At 44.2% G+C, this 20,181-nt stretch overlaps 1 protein-coding gene across 2 annotated transcripts in view; it reads left to right on the top strand.

Annotated features, from left to right (window-relative positions):
* Nucleotides 1-20,181, top strand: part of LOC128690895 (CD109 antigen) — a 326,701-nt gene that overhangs the window by 248,300 nt on the left and 58,220 nt on the right. The window contains exons 1-5 of one of the 2 annotated variants that reach the window (XM_070088302.1): nt 6,476-6,540; nt 8,291-8,342; nt 9,629-9,759; nt 10,397-10,582; nt 12,112-12,342. In XM_070088302.1, coding sequence (XP_069944403.1) covers nt 6,487-6,540; nt 8,291-8,342; nt 9,629-9,759; nt 10,397-10,582; nt 12,112-12,342 — 654 coding nt within the window. In that variant the 5' untranslated portion in view covers nt 6,476-6,486. Of the gene's footprint in view, nt 1-6,475; nt 6,541-8,290; nt 8,343-9,628; nt 9,760-10,396; nt 10,583-12,111; nt 12,343-20,181 lie in introns of those variants that run through there. The other variant, XM_053779656.2, reaches the window with a different exon arrangement.

Here is a 20,181-nt window from a genome sequence, read left to right as displayed (position 1 = left end):
ACTGACCTTGTCCTTGCATGAGGTCACGATGTATCTCAGGTGTAGATACCACTGACCTTGTCCTTGCATGAGGTCACGCTGTGTCTCAGGTGTAGATACCACTGACCTTGTCCTTACATGAGGTCACGCTGTGTCTCAGGTGTAGATACCACTGACCTTGTCCTTGCATGAGGTCACGCTGTGTCTCAGGTGTAGATACCACTGACCTTGTCCTTACATGAGGTCACGCTGTGTCTCAGGTGTAGATACCACTGACCTTGTCCTTGCATGAGGTCACGCTGTGTCTCAGGTGTAGATACCACTGACCTTGTCCTTGCATGAGGTCACGATGTATCTCAGGTGTAGATACCACTGACCTTGTCCTTGCATGAGGTCACGCTGTGTCTCAGGTGTAGATACCACTGACCTTGTCCTTGCCGCTTCAGATTTGTGTTTATGTGATGTTGGTGTCTCGTTCGATACTTGTTCCAAATGCACTCAAAACTACCTTTCACCTTAAAAAAAATATACTTTGTATATTCCCCTCTCTTTACCTCACCTTCACTATCCTCCTCTCACCTACACTACCCCACATTCTCCGTCACCTACACCATCCTCTACTCTCACCTACACTACCCCACATTCTCCCTCACCTACACCATCCTCTACTCTCACCTACACTACCCCACATTCTCCCTCACCTACACCATCCTCTACTCTCACCTACACTACCCCACATTCTCCCTCACCTACACCATCCTCTACTCTCACCTATACTATTCTCCACTCTCCTTCACATTACCCTTTGTTACGTATTTTTACCTGTTCCATTACAAGGGCTACAACTGTCCGGGTCACAGTGAGAGACCTATATACAGGTCGTAATGATTGCCAACACTTGACTTTCGACATCGATCACTCTGCTTCTGAGACTATCAAACATTGTACTCTACATAATCAGTTAATAAGTTAAGTTAAAGTTAATTACAAGTTTGTTTACAAGTTAATGACTGTTTTTAACTTAGCAAATTTTATGGCTACAGACATGACACATTGTATAATAAAATAACAAGGAACAAGTAATATATTAATATGTAAACTATAGTGAAAAATAGTGAAATTCCAAGTGTTTAGGTGAATTTTCGGAGAACGATGTACAAATTCACGAAAGCGCTTGGAATGTCACAATTTTTAACTGTGGTTATTTTCCATGATACATATTATATCCATTTTTATGAGTACATATGATCTAAATATCCACGATGCCGTAAAGAGCCTAGCTAAAAGAGATGTAACGTTGTAAAACGTAACTCAGCACCTTGACCAATCAAACCATACCACGGGCGGGGATAGAACCTGCGACAGTCATAAAACTCCAGACCGACGCTCTAGCCCCAGCTGGCCCAGTGACTGGTACAACATGGTTATAACAGTGCTGCCTGGTGTAACATGATTATGACAGTGTCGCCTGTTGCAACATGGTTATAACAGTGTTGCCTGGTGCAACATGGTTATAACAGTGTTGCCTGGTGCAACAAGCTTGTCACAGTGCTGCCTGGTGGAACAAGCTTGTCACAGTGCTGCCTGGTGGAACAAGCTTGTCACAGTGCTGCCTGGTGGAACAAGCTTGTCACAGTGCTGCCTGGTGCAACAGGTTGTCACAGTGCTGCCTGGTGGAACAAGCTTGTCACAGTGCTGCCTGGTGGAACGCAGGGAGCTAGCATAAATAACTCTAAGCTTGAGAAAAATTAATCGCGCTCCGCTTGGAAGATTTCTCCACAATATTTTACTGTCATTTTTATTTCTAGTCAACTTGGAGGCACAAAGTTCTCGCGTTTCAAGATGCAAAAAAGTTCTGTGTTAAGAAGGTAATGATTGTCACAAGAGAGTATTACGAACACGGCTGATTCCTGGAAGACCTGTTTCACTAGGCAGTGCTGGAACAAAGTAAAAGACGGCAGAGATAAATTCTTAATCCGTGTATTCCTTCGCTTAAATAATATACACATAATTACATTACATCGAATGTTTATAAGATTGTATTTGCAAGCAAGAGACGCTGTAAGAACAATCTTCGACCAGAGGTAACGGAAGACTACCTATTCTGTTCCACGAAACGAAAGCATCGCTTAATGGAATTGAGAGACTCGTATTTCGCTGATAAACTAGCAACTAGGGTAGCAGTGGGTCCCCGACTACTGCACTCTTCATCGCCGCTGCGCTGGTCGGGAGAGCAGCCTACGTGGACGTGTGTCTTACGTCGAATAAATTGTAATATACTCTTCGATGCCACAGAAATAAATGAAGATTATTATTATTATTACAATCAAAACTAAGCGAGATGAATGAAGAACATTGAGAATGAGCTTATTCAAGTGAGTGTAAAGCATAAACACTGTGTAGTAGCCAGTTAGAAGAGACATTCTACTTATCTACGTGGAGTCTACCTGAACATTGGTCCTGGGGTCAGCGCCCCGCGGCCCGGTCCTCAACCAGGCCTCCCTGTGCATCAGGGCCTGATCAGTCAGGCTGTTTCTCCTGGCTGCACGCAATCCAACGAACGAACCACAGCCCGGCTGATCGAGCATTGACTTTAGGTATCTGTCGAGCTCCCTCTTTATGACAACCAGGGGTCTGTTGGTAAGTCACCTGATTAAAGTATGATGGGAGGCTGTTGAACAGTCTTGGGCCCCGCACACTTTTTTAACTTGAGCCGATAAGTTATCAGGATCACTTTATTTTTTATATCCCCATATCAGTTTCTTTTATTAAAATAAGAGATATACTTGATAATAATATTAACATAATACCAATTATAACTTACCTTTAGCCCTAACAACTGAAATAGTTTCTCCTCGACGCAGATATTGGGCTAATTTACTCCTTAACCTAAATATTTTGGTAGTTTACTCTTTGACCCAAATATTGGGTCAGTTTGCTCCTTGACCCAAGTACAGTACTGGAACCTTTGTTGAGGAATAAAATCGACGTATATAATACATCTAAAACTGTACATAACTGTGAGCTTATTTTAAACCATCCAGAGAATTAATGCATTCTTGCTGCTGTTGGCCAGGTGACGTGCAGCACTGGTGACGCGCATCACTGGTGACGTGTATCACTGGTGACGTGCAGCACTGGTGACGTGCATCACTGGTGACGTGCAGCACTGGTGACGTGCATCACTGGTGACGTGCATCACTGGTGACGTGCATCACTGTTGACGTGCATCACTGTTGACGTGCATCACTGGTGACGTGCATCACTGGTGACGTGCAGCACTGGTGACGTGCAGCACTGGTGACGTGCAGCACTGGTGACGTGCAGCACTGTTGACGTGCAGCACTGGCGACGTGCAGCACTGGTGACGATTGCGTATTCGACAGATTACGCAATCCTCACCTCCTAAACCAACGGCTGGCAACACAAATGCGTTCTGAATAAGATACCAGGAAGCTTCCGGAAGGTTTACACAGGTTAATGTTGAGGTACGAAGAAGTTAGAGGTGTTATAAAGCTTAGAGAAAATATTAGCTGTTAATCCTGTGTAAAAATATCCTACCACACACATATACAACCTCAAAAAAATAAAATATATAGAAATCACTTAAAAGTTAATGCCGGAAATAAGAAACCAAGACAACCATATTTAAGTTATCTTAATGAAGGTCATAAGTTACCTGCCTTCTGTGTCATGATGTATAAATAAAAGAATTTACAATGTTACATTGAACCATTGGTAAGGTTTATGAGTATTACATGGCACACTTCTCGTCTTCCCGTTACAGAATGGATTTATATGTGCGCTGGAATACATAGAAAGGCCTATCACATGCGATCTTTCTGACCTGTATTAGAGTTATTGAACTTTTTATTGTTCTGAAATGCGTAGAATGTAAGATAAAAAATATATGGGATGGACGAATAATCAGATATAAATCAGATGTAGAATATATGCAAACAAGACAGGTCTGGAAGTAGCCCCTTTATGTTAGACAAAGTCAGATGTTTCTGACACTAAGTTATAGGTTATGAGATTCTATCCAGCCTCAGCTCACATCAAAGCTAAGCTTTATCTGAGGTATAACACCAGCTTCCAGGCTGCCATTCACAACAGTTGGATAACACACAGATACCTACATACTACTAAGTGAACGGAGGTAGCAGGTGTAAGGAGACTTTTCCAAGTATCTTTACCAGCCTGGGGCTGAACCCGAGCCGTTAGGTTGCAAGCGAAGTCTACACAAGATGAAAGAACTACGAAAACTTGAATCAAGTTACAGGGAATCGCTGGTTGGGCAGGAGTTGCAGACGAGTGTAACAAATTACCGAACATTGTCAGTGAAGGACGTATTCTTGAGTGCAAATGGTTGAGTGGAGGGAGGGGGTGCCTGCACTCCTGCAGCTCCTGTGTGTACCACGATGGGTTATCTTCCTGAGAACTCTAAGATTCTGTAAACAAACGAACGTATGCGCTACTAGCATCAACTATCAGCATTACATGATACTACCACCATCACAGTATACTACCACCATCACAGGATACTACCACCGTCACAGGATACTACCACCATCACAGGATACTACCACCGTCACAGTATACTACCACCGTCACAGTATACTACCACCGTCACAGTATACTACCACCATCACAGTATACTACCACCATCACAGGATACAACCACCATCACAGGATACTACCACCGTCACAGTATACTACCACCGTCACAGTATACTACCACCGTCACAGTATACTACCACCATCACAGTATACTACCACCATCACAGGATACAACCACCATCACAGGACATCAAGCAAGGCTTCCATGACCAGAAATTGCTTCGCTGAGATTGGAAAAAAGCGAGTCACGCTTCCTGCTATTCTTGTATTCACAGAACATTGGCGTTGTGATTGTAATGGCGCATTCGATGGTGATTATGAGGGTGGTGTGAGGAGTGCTTTTGATACTAACGATGAAGGTGATGGGGGATGATTGTGAAGGGTGAGCGTGAGGATGTAGGTCGTGATGATGAAGATTTGCGTTAGTCTTCACGAAATAATTCACAGCTGACGTCACGCCCATTCCCCATCCCCGTGTACCTCAACCCATTCCCCAGCAACGTGTACCTCAACCCATTCCCCATCCCCATATACCTCAACCCATTCCCCAGCAACATGTACCTCAACCCATTCCACATCCCGGTGTACCTCAATAACACACCCACCAAGAGACCTCAGACCCTCTAGGATGCAGAAATGTTGCAGGTCAACGTTCTTTAAGAGACCCACCAGCAATAACGATACCCTCCTAAAAGAGGTCCAGGATCTATAGATCAACATTGTCGAGAAACCCAAAGGCTGGAATTCAACTAAGTGCAACAGTGAAAATCAGGGGCTGCTCTAAATGGCTGATATAACAAGGATCTAGGGATGGGTGTAACAATCTGGCTGGATGAGGGGGCCAGGGAACTTCTTGAAGCTTATTATTATTATTATTATTATTATTATTATTATTATTATTATTATTATTATTATTATTATTATTATTTCAAGGCGTCTTTAAGCTGATGGAATTTTTGAGATGAGTTAAAATAATTCTTCTATGGCTGTGTTAAGAAAATATATATACTGTTTTATATGTTAAAAAATCTCGTGTTGTGTTAGTGAATACAAGGAACAAACTAGATTCGGTCAATTCACGTATCCCCGTATTCCATAAGCCCAGCCTCCTCTATCTCACTGCACACCAAAGGAATAGTGCAGGGTGGGGATAACATTCTTGTGCAACACAGTTTAAAAATATGTACTGTATATGTGTCTGAATGTACTAGCTAATTTGTGACTGTAGGGAGAGTCAAGCTCTGCTCCTGGCCCCACCTTCCAGCTGATTGCTACTCGGTCAACTCTTCGCTATGTGAGCCATGTCATACCTATTCTTAAAGCTGTGTATGAATCCTGCCTCTATCACTTCTCTGTCTAGGTCGTTCTACTTCCTGACATCCCTGTGAATTTATTCATGTGCACATGTATGCATGTGCACACATGTATGGATGTGTATACGTATGCACCAAAATGCATCTAGTTCATTCAGAATTTGCTTTAACATTTGTAACTGTGTTAGGAGAGCAGTAGATAATGAATCTCAATATCACAGCAATACAGTTTTAAGCCTGAGTAGATCTATAACACTTACGCCCCTTGTTTATTTAACTACAAACTGGGACGATATGTTTACATGTGTTGATTTGGAATTTTCACTTGATATTATATTAAGGAGTATCTTCAATAATAGCTAAAATGAATTTACTCGGCTTTATAATATTATCTGGCCATAAATTGTTCAGCTTTGTACATAGGTAGTATGTTTCAGTATTCTAAACTGCTGGTACAACATGGTTAAGCACCAGGGGACAGTTTGAACTATTCAACCCCTGGTCATTCCGAGTTGATGTCTGGTGGTAAAGCCTTACCTTGTTCAGTTTATCCTTGTAATCGAGAAAGGATTCGATGGAGAGCCTGGCTTTAAGCTTCGCTATAATTCCCCCAGCCGGGCTGTGGCTCGTACGTTGGTTTGCGTGCAGCCAGCAGTAACAGCCTGGTTGATCAGGCTCTGATCCACCAGGAGGCCTGGTCACAGACCGGGCCGCGGGGGCGTTGACCCCCGGAACTCTCTCCAGGTAAACTCCAGTACCCCGGAAATTTGGAAGCTCTGTGGTCGGCCGTCTGAGAAAGCGGTTGAGAAGCTCCTAGAAGTTATGAGTAACAGTGAACGGGTCTAAGTGATCGTCTGTTTGTAGACTGTTCAATAAGGAATATATTACGAAAAGCCCCCTGAGGAAGAACTTTATTTTGTTAATATTACGTCTAAGTTTTATAAACGCCTGTGTATATCTTTCTTGACTCATTGTGATAGCTTTTAGAAAATCTGACTGACTGTTTCCTTTTGTGAATATTTAAAGTTATCTGGATAACATTTTAATATTTAGATATTTATTCTACTCGTAATTGTTACGGTATGAGTATCTTGCTTATCACTTAATAGATTCCTTTGCCTCCATAAACAGTCCTAGTGATTGGTATCTCTAGACACGAATAGATTCCTTTGCCTCCATAAACAGTCCTAGTGATTGGTATCTCTAGACACGAATAGATTCCATTGCCTCCATAAACAGACCTAGTGATTGGTATCTCTGGACACGAATAGATTCCTTTGCCTCCACAAACAGTCCTAGTGATTGGTATCTCTAGACACGACAAACTTGTTCTTCCTGGTGCATGTTTGTTACGAGAAGCACTATAGCAGGGAGCTCCCGGGCCCTGTTCGTAACAAACTTATTATAACAAGAAATTAGTAAAGCACTTACGGACCAATTTGTAGTGTCAACAGATACTGATGTTCTAATAACCAGGCTTTAGGTTACAAGTATGTCAGTTAACTATATACACAAACGATCAGACTAAATGCAAAGTATGTGGTTAGCCTTATGGTCACCTGATTATTATATACTTAAATACTATAGTGTAGTGACCTATAAGAGATGTCAAAGTATCTTGTTAATGAAAATATGGTATCAGACATTGAGTATCCAAAATTTGTTTGCAGCCACTGAAATATTAAGTGAAGAATGTGAAGATACTCCAATCTCCTTTCCAAGCTACCCAAGTTTTTAGACTCTATAACCCCACTCGGTACATCATCAGATGCAGCATTCTTCACCTGACCTCAGCATTCTGAACCGGACTATAAATACTCGCGTTCCTTCCACCCCAGGTAGTTCTGTTTGTGACTTGAAAAAGCCCACTGTGTGGGCGAAACGTAGTCAATAAAGGATCACATTATACTGCATTTGTGTTTATATTTCCATTGTGTCGGTATTTTATACCATTTATTTCCATTCCGAAGATACTCCTATTGAAATTTGTTTCTTTTTTTTTGGGGGGGGGGAGGGGGAGCTTAGTTTTTTGACGTTTTGTGTATCCTTGGACTCTTGCATTACCGTCTACAGGATGGATATAGGATGCACAATAAATTAGCCTCTTTAGCTAAATATAAATATATTTATATTTTTTCACAACACTGCCTATTACCCATTATCTACTCTCTACCTCCCTTTATCACTCTTTGCTTTCTCACAATACTTCCCACACTAAAAAATCACCACTTCTATGCCTCCTGTAGCTTCCCTCTGCCTTTTCGCATCACTCGTACAATACTCTACACTCTAATCACTGACATTACTCTCAATGCTTATCTATCATCTCTCAGCTCTCACCCTACTCTTCCAGCTCTCACCACTCTTACTCTTCGCAGGATCCCCGGGGAAGAAAGATGCGCCGCTGGCCCTCCCATCAGACAGGTCACGGTAAGTCTCTCCTCCAACACCTTTTTTTTATTATAGAAAACGTGGCATCCATGATGAATTGAAAATACATAGTCAGGAAGACACGAAGGGATGTAAAGGAGTCGGGTACTAAGAGTCAAACTTAAAAAAAAAAAAAATCCTGACGCAAGTTTTCGTCTTAGAATCCGCTCCGGGATTATTATGTTACCTGACCCTTGTCAGTGGTTCATGCTGGACCGAAACAGTCATAAATTACAGTCTCCTACATGTGGATTATTTATGCATGGACCAAGTGTTTTAATTTTGGTATCGTGTTCACCCACAGGGTGGCTGGTACACTACAATAAACTACCCAAAATGTGTCGCAAAGATAAGTGAAAACAGAAATAAGATGCATCAAAACAAAAAATTCAAAAAATGCAACAATAACAAGCAATTAGCGAAAATAAGATATATAACTTTACTGGTTGAGGAAACACCATTTTGGCAAACACTCCAGCAGGTGTTGCAGCAAAGCTGGACTAGCTGTTAAAATCGTAATTACATACTTTACCCCTTAACTAAACTACCAGTTCAAAACAGAATAATTTTTCTCGCTTATTATATAAGGCGAAAAAAAAATGATTGATTTTAATAGCTGGCTTCCTCACAGAAATTAAAGCAATGTTTGACACTGAAATACACATTAGATTTTTCTTGGACAGTAAAATGTAGATACCATAATTATGAACAGTTAACCTGTAAATAGGTTGTGGTAAATAACTGAGGGTCATAAACACTTTGGGAAAAAACAGTATCATATGTAGTCCAAGAATCTCCAACCTACCACAAGGTATACAAAATTTTGCCAACATGTAGGTAGAAGTCTGCAGTGGGAAACTGGACTAGCTCCCGAAATTAGAATATCGGAACTGCTACTGAGGAAACTGACTCACTGAAGAGAATGGAGCCAGTTTCCATAGTTATCCAAGATGACTGGAAAAGTTCGTTTTGCCTCGATAGCCTAGTGAGTACGAAAGGACCAATGCAGGCACTGGCTGGTGTCGCCGAACTCAAGTGACTTTGTGGCTATATAGAAGAGGAAAAAACGAGGGCAAACCATTAAGAGCTCTATCGAGCAGAGGTGGAATAACTAGTCTTAAACCGGACCCGTGTCAAGAGTGGGTAACCTATCCCCTTGTAGTGTAGGAACCTTGCTTTGTATTATCTTGCGATCAAACATTATGAACCCTTTATTAAACTGGCTTCATCTGATGATGCATTATATAAAGTTTTGAGAGTAGAATAAAGTTGGTATCTCATTGCAGGAGTCATCAACCTCAAGTTCGATCTGCCCGACTACCCTTTGGTGGGGACTTGGAAGATCCGGGTGAGGGCTGGCAGCCAAGTGGAAGACAAGAACATAGAAGTTGAGCACTACTTCAGGCCCAGGTTCGAGGTAGGTCTTGCTCGCCTACACTGTCATCTAACACTTCCGAATATATTTAAGTTAGCCGTGTACATACAGTTTGTTTTCGATCGTGGTCTTCGTTATATCTAACTCTTGAATTCACGGTTTTGTTTATGCAATGTATTTAGTAGTTATTACTAAACTCTATAGTTTAATGACTAAAACGTCTCAAAAGTTATCCTTTTGAGCTTACTCTTAACGTTTTAATTTTCAGTTTATTTTGTTTCGAAACAAAAGTAGCCTTCGTAAGCACTATGTAGAATATAAAACGTCAGACTAGTGTTGGGCATCGCAACTGCAACATTCTAAACGCGAAGGAGAGCAGAGAACACAAGTGCAACACTGGAACCTCAGTTGATAGATGCTTCCCTAATGTTGCTTCCTCGGGGGTAAGGAAGCACTGACACACCGCTGGTTGGAGCTGTATAAACCCGGCTGTGGAGATTTCGTTATTTAGTAACCGAGACCTCGGCACTGAACTTGTGATTTTGTTTCAGTCCATTTTTGGTCTGTTGTCTCTTCACACTATCTTATTTTCGCCTCGCCTGCCATGTCCTCATACAGGTGTTGAAGTCTTTCCCCCTATGATAAATACTTTTCTTACTTCAATTGCCACTTGGTACAGGTGTTCGTGCGCCTTCCACTGACGGTGCAGACGTCGGCCGAGTACGTAGAGGGCGTGGTTGTGGCTAATATGACCAACTGGAGAGACGTCTTCGGCAACTGCTCCATCAAGCTGCAGTTCGCCCGTCACGACTACACACAGATTCCAGACACCTTCACTGATGCTCACCACGAGTTCATCGATGCGGTGAGCTGTTCCTGCTGGTTTTTAAGTTAGTGAATATCATTTGATAAGGGTTATCTTCAGATTATGAATTTAATAGCTCCTTAGGACGCACGTGAAGTTCAGATAGCCGGAAATCCCATGGTAAGCCACAGTAACAGTGGCCACACTTAGTGTTGTCAGACAATGTAGTCTGAAGGAGTACGGTAAATCTGGTTGGGGTGAGGCAGGTCCTTTAAAGTTAAGGATAATCTCACAGCTACTGTAGGAGAAACATTAGGAATAGCTGTTAGAGAAACTCATGTCTGGTCGAGACTGCTCACGTCAGCCTGAGTGGGCACTCACAGACCTGGGTGGGCACAGATACATCTCTCCAGATGTATCTGTGTCACCCTGAGAAGTACCAGGAACAACTCTCCCTGCCAGCGGGGCCAAAACAGTGCGTCATACAGACGCACGTCATAATGACTTTCATCTCTACATCTAACCTAACCTAATCTTTCCTAAACCTAGCCTCACCTTAAGCTTTCCTAAACTAAACTAATCTTTCTTAAACCTAACTTGACTTAATCTAACCCATGTGACTTGTTCTGCGCGCCCACTAGGTGAGTACTAGGTGAACACACACACACACACACACACACACACACACACACACACACACACACGTGGAATAGCCTAGAAAGTGACGTAGTGGAGGCGGGAACCATACATAGTTTTAAGGCGAGGTATGATGAAGCTCATGGAGCAGGGAGAGAGAGGACCTAGTAGGAATCAGTGAAGAGGCGGGGCCAGGAGCTATGACTCGACCCCTGCAACCACAAATAGGCGAGTACACATAGGTGAGTGTACACACACACACACACACACACACACACACACACACACACACGCATATATAAAACCATCGTTGAAATGCCATGTACACAATTTCTGTTTATGCTTGAATAACCCTCATATATGCGAAATGTATGATTTTACTCACATGGTTTATAGCCAACAAAGTTGAAGCTAAATTTGCAACACGACACAACTGTTGGGCAACTTTTGAAATGCAAATTACCGAATGTATCACAAACCGCTGTCGAGAACACAACTCCGCAAAACTTACTTCAGAAAAATGTATACAAAAAACTGAGAGCCTTGGAAATGCTTGAATCCAGAAATACACAGCTCCAAAAATGGAACTCCAGAAGTATCTAGTTCCGGAAACAACCCCAGAAACACCACCCAGCTCTGCAAATATAACCCCAGAAATGCGCAGCTCCAGTAACACAACCCTAGAAATACAAAGCTCCGAAAACAGTTCTAGACACACGCAGCTCTAAAAAAAAGTTCCTGAATGCACTATTGTCGAGAAAACTCTTAATACAAATTCAGAAACACTACGAAAACACAAATCCAGAAATAACTACTCTTAGTACAACTCCAGAAACAGTTTTGGAAATACAAATTAAGACAAATACAGAAACAATTCATAAGAACACTTTTATACAACACTGAACATTTCCTGATATAAGATGTACTAATGTATTTGTACACTCTGCCTGCAGTTTCGTGGACACCACTCATTCAGTCTGCCGCTGTGGAAGGTGCGTGAGAAGCTGGGCAGCAGTGACCTGAGGGGCGTGAGTGTGCGAGTGTGGGCATCCGTGGGCGACTCCTTCGGATGGTGGGTGCAGGAAGGGTGGGCGCTGGCAAGGCTGGTGAAGGAGGAGGTTAAGATAGCCTTCCTGGGGGACCAGCCGCTCATCTTCAGGCCCGGCATGCCAGTCACAGTCCATGTAAGTCAAACTATCTATTGAATATTTGAAGTAATATCTGGTCATGTGTGAGGTGCCTCGGTAAGTAGCAGTGGCAATTTTAAGTAGCTGAGTGATCAGAGCTTTTACCGTTCTGCCAGTAGGCTGGGACTGACCCCCGGGAAGTTCGAGACGTACGATAAAGGTGAAATGGAGCGTGTAAAGAACCTTAGGTCTGTTTACATCTACAGCTGGGCTAAATGAGGCACTGGATGTGAAGAAATAAGGGAGATATAAGAGGTTCTGAGGATATTCCTTCAAGAAAGAACTCTAATGGATTCAAATTGGATAAATTTAGATTTAAAAAGGATGTAGGAAAGTACAAGTTTGGAATTAGAGTAGCCGATGAGTGGAACAGTCTACCTAGCAGGGTAATTGAAGCTAAAAGCTTGGAGATTCAAATATAGGTTAGATAAATACATGGGTGAGGGGTTGGATTTGAATGGGAGTTGGGGTTGAGTTAAAAGGGTTATCAAAGCTTATTCCTTGGGTAGAATTGATAATGGATTGGGCGAATATATTTGTTAGTGGGTTTGAGAAGGACCTGCCAAGAATGAGTCAGTAGGCCTGCTGCAGTATTCCTCCTTTCTTATGTTTTTTACACCCAGTGCTCCAGTTTATTAAATATTGGTGATGGTGTTTGTCCATCGTTGTGTGTGTGTGTGTGTGCTTGACCATGGGCTTTCCCATGTAAGGAATCTTTGAAACACAAATTACATCTTCTTGGAAAGTAAATTATCACGATTATAATTATAACTAGAGCCAGGCTTTTAAATTAGTTGAGACATGATCAACAGTTAAACCAGACAACAATGAGAGGACAGACTAGGATCCCTGCCCTTGTGAGCGATACAAGAAAGGAACACTGGTTATGGAAATTTATTTGATAACGGAATTTTAGTAATGAAATTCACGTTGACATTAAGTATTTAAGTAGCTCTGGCAAGTAAATTACACATGGCGAGTATTCATCATTAACAGAAGTAACATTAAAATTAAAAGTAACACTGACCATGGGAGATATGAAACAGACGAGACAATGCAGTCTATATTTCTGTCAACATCCCACGTTCAAAGCCAAGAAGACTCACTGAGCTTGAGAAGTGTCGATCTCTGTTGTCATCTATTTCACTTTTTTTTCAATGAATTAGCTCCCTCTGGCTTGTTCAGAGGCTTCTGAAAGCTGTTCATTGGATCAATGTAGCATGACTGCTTGAAGGCGGCGCTTCAGATCATGACATTTCTCTCCGGACTGTTCTGGACAATCTTTTTTTAATATTAACATACACTAAATGTAAAACAATGATTCTCTGACTACTTTCTGAGTTTTAAGTCACCTTTTCATTATAAAAAGTAAGCAGATCATCTCGGCTCTTACTTTATTTAGAAAGATCATACAGAGCCCTGCTAAGCTTCACCAAAACTCTATGGTTCCACAGAACCCAGTTTGAGTCTGAACAAGGGAAGAACTAGATGTACTGTGTTATAAGAGAAAGTGTTCCTGCTCTCCTACAACCCAAGTGCCATAACACTTCTTCAATGCCGTATTTAACATCTCCGATTTTTTATTTAAATTGGCAGTCTGACATTTACAATGGCCGCGACAACAAATAGGAGTTCTCCATAAGTCACGAACGCCAGCGTTGAAAGTTTGAAGCCAATCAGAAGCGTTCTCAATTTATCTTGCGGAAATTCTTAAAAATCTTGAAGACGGAGGGGGAAAAAATCGGGTAGTCACTGGAGGAATCTCCATTCTGGAGATTTCGAATGACTGGTAAAATATTTCCCAAGCATCTCTCTTCACTTGGTAAAATTTTTAACGTGAATCTCAACGTCAATTTTTATAAGTTAATTTAGATTACATTAGACTAGGCTGGGGTTTGGCTATAAATGCCAATTTACGAATACGTAAATTAAACAAAAAAAACTGGCCATAATAAGCCTGGCAATCAGATGACCGAAGATAAATAAGGAACTTGAAATTCTGACTGAGTCAGTCTTGATGAGAAAATTTACTAGTGTCAGATGGATAATTTGCAGGAAAAACGGTAGAGTTGTTGGCACTAGTGCCAAAAAACAGGAGAAAAAGGCCTTAAAATAAGATAAACGAAAGTTTTGCATAGATTGAGTAGTAGAAAATAAGTAACAATACCGTGGCTGGAGCAGTCCACAAAATAACCCAGAAAGAAAGCTCACAATGACATTTCGAGAGCATGACCTTTCTTAACATGAATCCCAGTGCTGGTTTTGTTACTGCAAATACCTGCTTCTCGATACATTGTCAGATGACCTAGTATTCAAAACACTTGTAACATGACCTGACATTTGCCGCCATCTCACTTTTTTTTTTGTTTTCTTTGATCCGTTTTCCGTTTTTCTTTCGCATTTGCTCTCTTTCGACTTTCTCTTTACCACTTTCTTCTTACTTAGCTTGCATGGACCAGTGGATTATTGCAGTGCTTCTCTTATTTTCCATTGTGTTGCTTGGGGACGTGTGTGAGAGGGTCGAGACTGTCGCTTGTCTTTCCATCATTTTCAGATGTAATGTAACTAAATCACCAATGTTATAATTACTAATATTACTACTATGCTGCTGTAATCTTTATTACTAATTCTTCTAATTCTTTTTACTGTCACTGCTACTTTTCCTGCAATTACTTCTACTATTATGTACTGCCACTACATTACTACGATTATTGCTATTACCACCTCTACTGCTATTACACCTAGTGCTCCTACCATCACTACTACTAGTACTACATCAACTACTACCTTCAACCACTGCACTCTTTCCTGACCAGTCTTCTATAATGTTTCTCGCTCGGGTGTTACTTGACAGCTCACCTCCAGGACTAACCCAAACTTCGTCGTAAATATACTCTCTAGGATAATTGTGAGTAAGCAATGATATAACTTCATATTAGAAATCAAAACAAATAAGAGCCACTCAAAGCATGAATAGTCACGACCAATGTCTGTGGAAGTCTGTCACTCAACCAGGCAAGTTGAAGCGACGTCACCTTGGCTGAAGTAGCCGATTTCCATATAATTGGTGGGTTGACCTGGGCAATAAGTGCAGCAGTGGGGCCCCAGAACTGCTACACTCCGAACTGACAGTTCACTGGTCGAGACGGATTTACAAATGGTCGTGTGATGAACATCGAATTAGATGAAACATACTCGGCTGACGTCAGATGCAGGCTTTATGTAGTCGACAGGATTAAAAACCAATTAACAAACCAACCTCTCAGCTCTCAAGTATCTTGTGATTTATTATCTCTTACACACACACACACACACACACACACACACACACACACACACACACACACACACACACACTGTGATGGTTAGATGTATTTTTATTTTTATTCACGCTTAAGATTTTCTTCATAAGCATAACGTTTATTATTACTCTTATAATTATTATTATTATTATTATTATTACAAATTTTCATTTATTTGTCGTCACCACCATTCTATAATTATCATTATTAATCCTTCTTCCCCTCCTCCTCTTCCTCCTCCTTCCTGTTAATTTTTCGTTAGTCCCCCACCACGCATGTGTGACCAGCTGAAGTTGAGGGGAGCAATGCCAGTCAGGTAGGTGGTGACTCCCCTGTGTATGGTGGTGGTGACTCCCCTGTGTATGGTGGTGGTGACTCCCCTGTGTATGGTGGTGGTGACTCCCCTGTGTATGGTGGTGGTGACTCCCCTGTGTATGGTGGTGGTGACTCCCCTGTGTATGGTGGTGGTGACTCCCCTGTGTATGGTGGTGGTGACTCCCCTGTGTATGGTGGTGGTGACTCCCCTGTGTATGGTGGTGGTGACTCCCCTGTGTATGGTGGTGGTGACTCCCCTGTGTATGGTGGTGGTGACTCCCCTGTGTATGGTGGTGGTGACTCCCCTGTGTATGGTGGTGGTGACTCCCCTGTGTATGGTGGTGGTGGTGACTCCCCTGTGTATGGTGGTGGTGGTGACTCCCCTGTGTATGGTGGTGGTGGTGACTCCCCTGTGTATGGTGGTGGTGGTGACTCCCCTGTGTATGGTGGTGGTGACTCCCCTGTGTATGGTGGTGGTGACTCCCCTGTGTATGGTGGTGGTGACTCCCCTGTGTATGGTGGTGGTGATGACTCCCCTGTGTATGTTGGTGGTGACTCCCCTGTGTATGTTGGTGGTGATGACTCCCCTGTGTATGGTGGTGGTGATGACTCCCCTGTGTATGGTGGTGGTGATGACTCCCCTGTGTATGGTGGTGGTGATGACTCCCCTGTGTATGGTGGTGGTGACTCCCCTGTGTATGGTGGTGGTGACTCCCCTGTGTATGGTGGTGGTGACTCCCCTGTGTATGGTGGTGGTGACTCCCCTGTGAAAAAAAACCATACCCCCGGCCGGGATTGAACCCGCGGTCATAGTCTCAAAACTCCAGCCCGTCGCGTGTATGGTGGTGGTGACTCCCCCCGTGTATGGTGGTGGTGACTCCCTTGTGTATGGTGGTGGTGACTCCCCTGTGTATGGTGGTGGTGACTCCCCTGTGTATGGTGGTGGTGACTCCCCTGTGTATGGTGGTGGTGACTCCCCTGTGTATGGTGGTGGTGACTCCCCTGTGTATGGTGGTGGTGACTCCCCTGTGTATGGTGGTGGTGACTCCCCTGTGTATGGTGGTGGTGACTCCCCTGTGTATGGTGGTGGTGACTCCCCTGTGTATGGTGGTGGTGACTCCCCTGTGTATGGTGGTGGTGACTCCCCTGTGTATGGTGGTGGTGACTCCCCTGTGTATGGTGGTGGTGACTCCCCTGTGTATGGTGGTGACTTCCCTGTGTATGGTGGTGGTGACTCCCCTGTGTATGGTGGTGGTGACTCCCCTGTGTATGGTGGTGGTGACTCCCCTGTGTATGGTGGTGGTGACTCCCCTGTGTATGGTGGTGGTGACTCCCCTGTGTATGGTGGTGGTGACTCCCCTGTGTATGGTGGTGGTGACTCCCCTGTGTATGGTGGTGGTGGTGACTCCCCTGTGTATGGTGGTGGTGATGACTCCCCTGTGTATGGTGGTGGTGATGACTCCCCTGTGTATGGTGGTGGTGATGACTCCCCTGTGTATGGTGGTGGTGACTCCCCTGTGTATGGTGGTGGTGACTCCCCTGTGTATGGTGGTGGTGACTCCCCTGTGTATGGTGGTGGTGACTCCCCTGTGTATGGTGGTGGTGACTCCCCTGTGTATGGTGGTGGTGGTGACTCCCCTGTGTATGGTGGTGGTGACTCCCCTGTGTATGGTGGTGGTGACTCCCCTGTGTATGGTGGTGGTGACTCCCCTGTGTATGGTGGTGGTGACTCCCCTGTGTATGGTGGTGGTGACTCCCCTGTGTATGGTGGTGGTGACTCCCCTGTGTATGGTGGTGGTGATGACTCCCCTGTGTATGTTGGTGGTGATGACTCCCCTGTGTATGTTGGTGGTGATGACTCCCCTGTGTATGGTGGTGGTGATGACTCCCCTGTGTATGGTGGTGGTGATGACTCCCCTGTGTATTGTGGTGGTGATGACTCCCCTGTGTATGGTGGTGGTGATGACTCCCCTGTGTATGGTGGTGGTGATGACTCCCCTGTGTATGGTGGTGGTGACTCCCCTGTGTATGGTGGTGGTGACTCCCCTGTGTATGGTGGTGGTGACTCCCCTGTGTATGGTGGTGGTGACTCCCCTGTGAAAAAAAACCATACCCCCGGCCGGGATTGAACCCGCGGTCATAGTCTCAAAACTCCAGCCCGTCGCGTGTATGGTGGTGGTGACTCCCCCGTGTATGGTGGTGGTGACTCCCCCGTGTATGGTGGTGGTGACTCCCTTGTGTATGGTGGTGGTGACTCCCTTGTGTATGGTGGTGGTGACTCCCCTGTGTATGGTGGTGGTGACTCCCTTGTGTATGGTGGTGGTGACTCCCCTGTGTATGGTGGTGGTGGTGACTCCCATGTGTATGATGGTGGTGACTCCCCTGTGTATGGTGGTGGTGACTCCCCTGTGTATGGTGGTGGTGATTCCCCTGTGTATGGTGGTAGTGACTCCCCTGTGTGTGGTGGTGGTGGTGACTCCCCTGTGTATGGTGGTGGTGACTCCCATGTGTGTGTATGGTGGTGGTGACTCCCCTGTGTATGGTGGTGGTGACTCCCATGTGTATGTATGGTGGTGGTGACTCCCCTGTGCATGGTGATGGTGGTGACTCCCCTGTGCATGGTGGTGGTGGTGACTTGTGTATGGTGGTGATGGTGACTTCCCTGTGTATGGTGATGTGACTTCCCTGTGTATTGTGATGTGACTTCCCTGTGTATGGTGGTGGGAACTTCCCTATGTATGGTGGTGGTGACTTCCCTGTGTATGGGGGTGACTTCCCTGTGTATCGGGTTGACTCCCCTGTGTATGGTGGGGGTGACTCCCATGTGTATGGGGGTTGTGGTGACTCCCCTGTGTAATAGGGGTTGTGGTGGCTTCCCTGTGTATAGTGGTGGTGATTCCCCCGTGTATGGTGGTGGTGGTGACTCTTCCCTCTGTATGGTGGTGACTCCCCTGTGTATGGTGGTGGTTCCACCCATATGTATGGTTGTGGTGGGGACTTCCCTGTGTATGGGAGTGACCCTGTGTATGGGAGTGACCCTGTGTATGGGAGTGACCCTGTGTATGGGAGTGACCCTGTGTATGGGAGTGACCCTGTGTATGGGAGTGACCCTGTGTATGGGAGTGACTTCCCTGTGTATGGGAGTGGTGACTTCTGTGTATGGTGGTGGTGACTTCTGTGTATGGTGGTGGTGACTTCTGTGTATGGTGGTGGTGACTTCTGTGTATGGTGGTGGTGACTTCTGTGTATGGTGGTGGTGACTTCTGTGTATGGTGGTGGTGACTTCTGTGTATGGTGGTGGTGACTTCTGTGTATGGTGGTGGTGACTTCTGTGTATGGTGGTGGTGACTTCTGTGTATGGTGGTGGTGACTTCTGTGTATGGTGGTGGTGACTTCTGTGTATGGTGGTGGTGACTTCTGTGTATGGTGGTGGTGACTTCTGTGTATGGTGGTGGTGACTTCTGTGTATGGTGGTGGTGACTTCTGTGTATGGTGGTGGTGACTTCTGTGTATGGTGGTGGTGACTTCTGTGTATGGTGGTGGTGACTTCTGTGTATGGTGGTGGTGACTTCTGTGTATGGTGGTGGTGACTTCTGTGTATGGTGGTGGTGACTTCTGTGTATGGTGGTGGTGACTTCTGTGTATGGTGGTGGTGACTTCTGTGTATGGTGGTGGTGACTTCTGTGTATGGTGGTGGTGACTTCTGTGTATGGTGGTGGTGACTTCTGTGTATGGTGGTGGTGACTTCTGTGTATGGCGGTGGCGACTTTTGCGTATGGCGGTGGCGACTTCTGTGTATGGTGGTGGCGACTTCTGTGTATGGTGGTGGTGACTTCAGCGTATGGTGGTGGTGACTTCTGTGCATGGTGGTGGCTACTTCCCTGTGTATGGTGGTGGTGACTCACCATGTACTCACCTGGTTAGTGTTATAAACAAAGTTAAAACGTGATCTGAACGGCAAATGTAACTTAAGTATTCAAAAGTCACTTCAAATGAGACTTAGTACAATTGACAGTCTGGGAGTTTCCGAAAGACCTTAGGGCATAAGTCAATGGAACTTTCGTCACCAACAGTGCCAGGTCAGTAAAAATGTGTAGGCAGCGTCTCCATTACTATCTGGCTGTCTGACAGACTAGCAGCTACTAAGACTGTCAACCCGACATCAACTATCAGGTGATCAAAGGTGTGGAAATGTTCCCTAATGACAGGTTATGATTAT

This window comes from Cherax quadricarinatus, chromosome 24, assembly GCF_038502225.1.
Source record: "Cherax quadricarinatus isolate ZL_2023a chromosome 24, ASM3850222v1, whole genome shotgun sequence".
In the NCBI taxonomy this organism is placed as follows: Eukaryota; Metazoa; Arthropoda; class Malacostraca; order Decapoda; family Parastacidae; genus Cherax; species Cherax quadricarinatus.
This window is presented reverse-complemented; position numbering and strand designations above follow the sequence as displayed.